Source organism: Acanthisitta chloris, unplaced genomic scaffold, assembly GCF_000695815.1.
Source record: "Acanthisitta chloris isolate BGI_N310 unplaced genomic scaffold, ASM69581v1 scaffold19296, whole genome shotgun sequence".
In the NCBI taxonomy this organism is placed as follows: domain Eukaryota; kingdom Metazoa; phylum Chordata; class Aves; order Passeriformes; family Acanthisittidae; genus Acanthisitta; species Acanthisitta chloris.
The window spans coordinates 1-1336 of NW_008678945.1; the positions used below are offsets into that span (position 1 = coordinate 1).

At 40.6% G+C, this 1336-nt stretch overlaps 1 protein-coding gene across 1 annotated transcript in view; it reads left to right on the top strand.

The window, feature by feature from the left end:
• Positions 1 to 123: 123 nt before the first annotated feature.
• The window catches only part of LYPD6B (LY6/PLAUR domain containing 6B), a gene marked incomplete at its 5' end in the record, with an annotated part of 2616 nt that continues 1403 nt past the window's right edge, over positions 124 to 1336 (top strand). The window contains 2 exons of the mRNA XM_009077112.1: positions 124 to 222; positions 1122 to 1252. Of these exons, the coding sequence (XP_009075360.1) occupies positions 124 to 222; positions 1122 to 1252 (230 nt within the window). The remainder of the gene's footprint in view (positions 223 to 1121; positions 1253 to 1336) is intronic.

The following is a 1336-nucleotide window of genomic DNA, read 5'->3' on the forward strand; positions in this document are numbered from 1 at the left end:
TCCATTCCAACCCCTAAATTCTATAATCCTATGAGTATGTAAATATATGTGTACACAAATGTTATTTTGACTATTTTTCCCTCTTAATACCTGCAAACTTACTCTATTTTAATGCTTTCAAAGCCACTCCATTTCCAAACAGCTTTAAGTGCTTCACTTGTGACAATGCAGTGGACAATTACGACTGCAACCGATGGGCTGAAGATCGATGGTGTCCTGAAAGTAAGTGTGAGTAAGTCTGTGCTAAGGAGATCCTTTATCACACTCCCATTTGCTTCTCCCTGACTCAGCACCCTGGAGAAATCTGACTGATTAATGAGCTGAGTGTGCCAGCAGAGGTGCCCTCAGTTATGTTATTGGTAATCTGAGTCAGAGAATTTCTGCTGAGGTGAATATTTTGGCCATTTCAGTGTGCAAAGCAACAGTGAGAAAGTATTTATATCTCTATATATATATCTATAAAGTATTTTATATACTATATAATGATAGATTATTAATATCCTAATTGATTTCTTAATGATTTAGCCATAATATTAATGAATTGTATATGTTTCTATGTGTGTGTATATAATTATGTGTCCTAGGAATTGATCTTAAGCTGTTGTTTAAAAAGCCTCAAGAATTGCCTCTGTAGCCTTTTCCCCTTTGGTACCATCCCAAGATTTAATGGTGTTTCTAAGCTTCCTTGTGAGCAGCAAGACCTGCAGGACCAGGGATCATACCTGAATGACTAGGGATCATACCTGCATGAGAGGATGATAGATGAAAAAGAAAGAATGGAAATATGTTTCCTCATTTTTCTTTGCAGTGATATTCACAGTGGGAAAGGGGAAGAAATAAACTAGAGGAATGAGGAAATGTGTCTGGAACCCACAAAGCAAGAATGTTCTGCCAGAAAGAGAAGAGAAAGGGAGATAAATGTGTAGATTATGCTCCTAATAAGTAGTTTCAGTCATAGAAGCCCTTGGAGGCTTGAGGGGTTAAGCTGCAGGTTTCATCCCTAATCAGTGTCTTGCTAATTGCTATTTTGGTCAAGTTGATACAGCCGAAATAAGTCGTTTTATGGGACTATTTTATACATGTACTTCGTGCAAATAATTCTCCTAAACTTCGTTTTGCAGGTACTCAGTACTGCCTGACAGTTCATCTCTTCACAGACCACGGGGAGAGCACCTCAGTCACCAAGAAATGTGCCACGGGGGAGGAATGTCACCTCGTGGGCTGCCACCGGCGCGGGGAGAGTGGCCACACGGTGAGCTCTGCTCCTGCTCTGCCCTCGTGTAACAGCAGCACGTTGGGCTTGAGGTTTGCATTCCAGTACTTGTTTTTCCTGCTG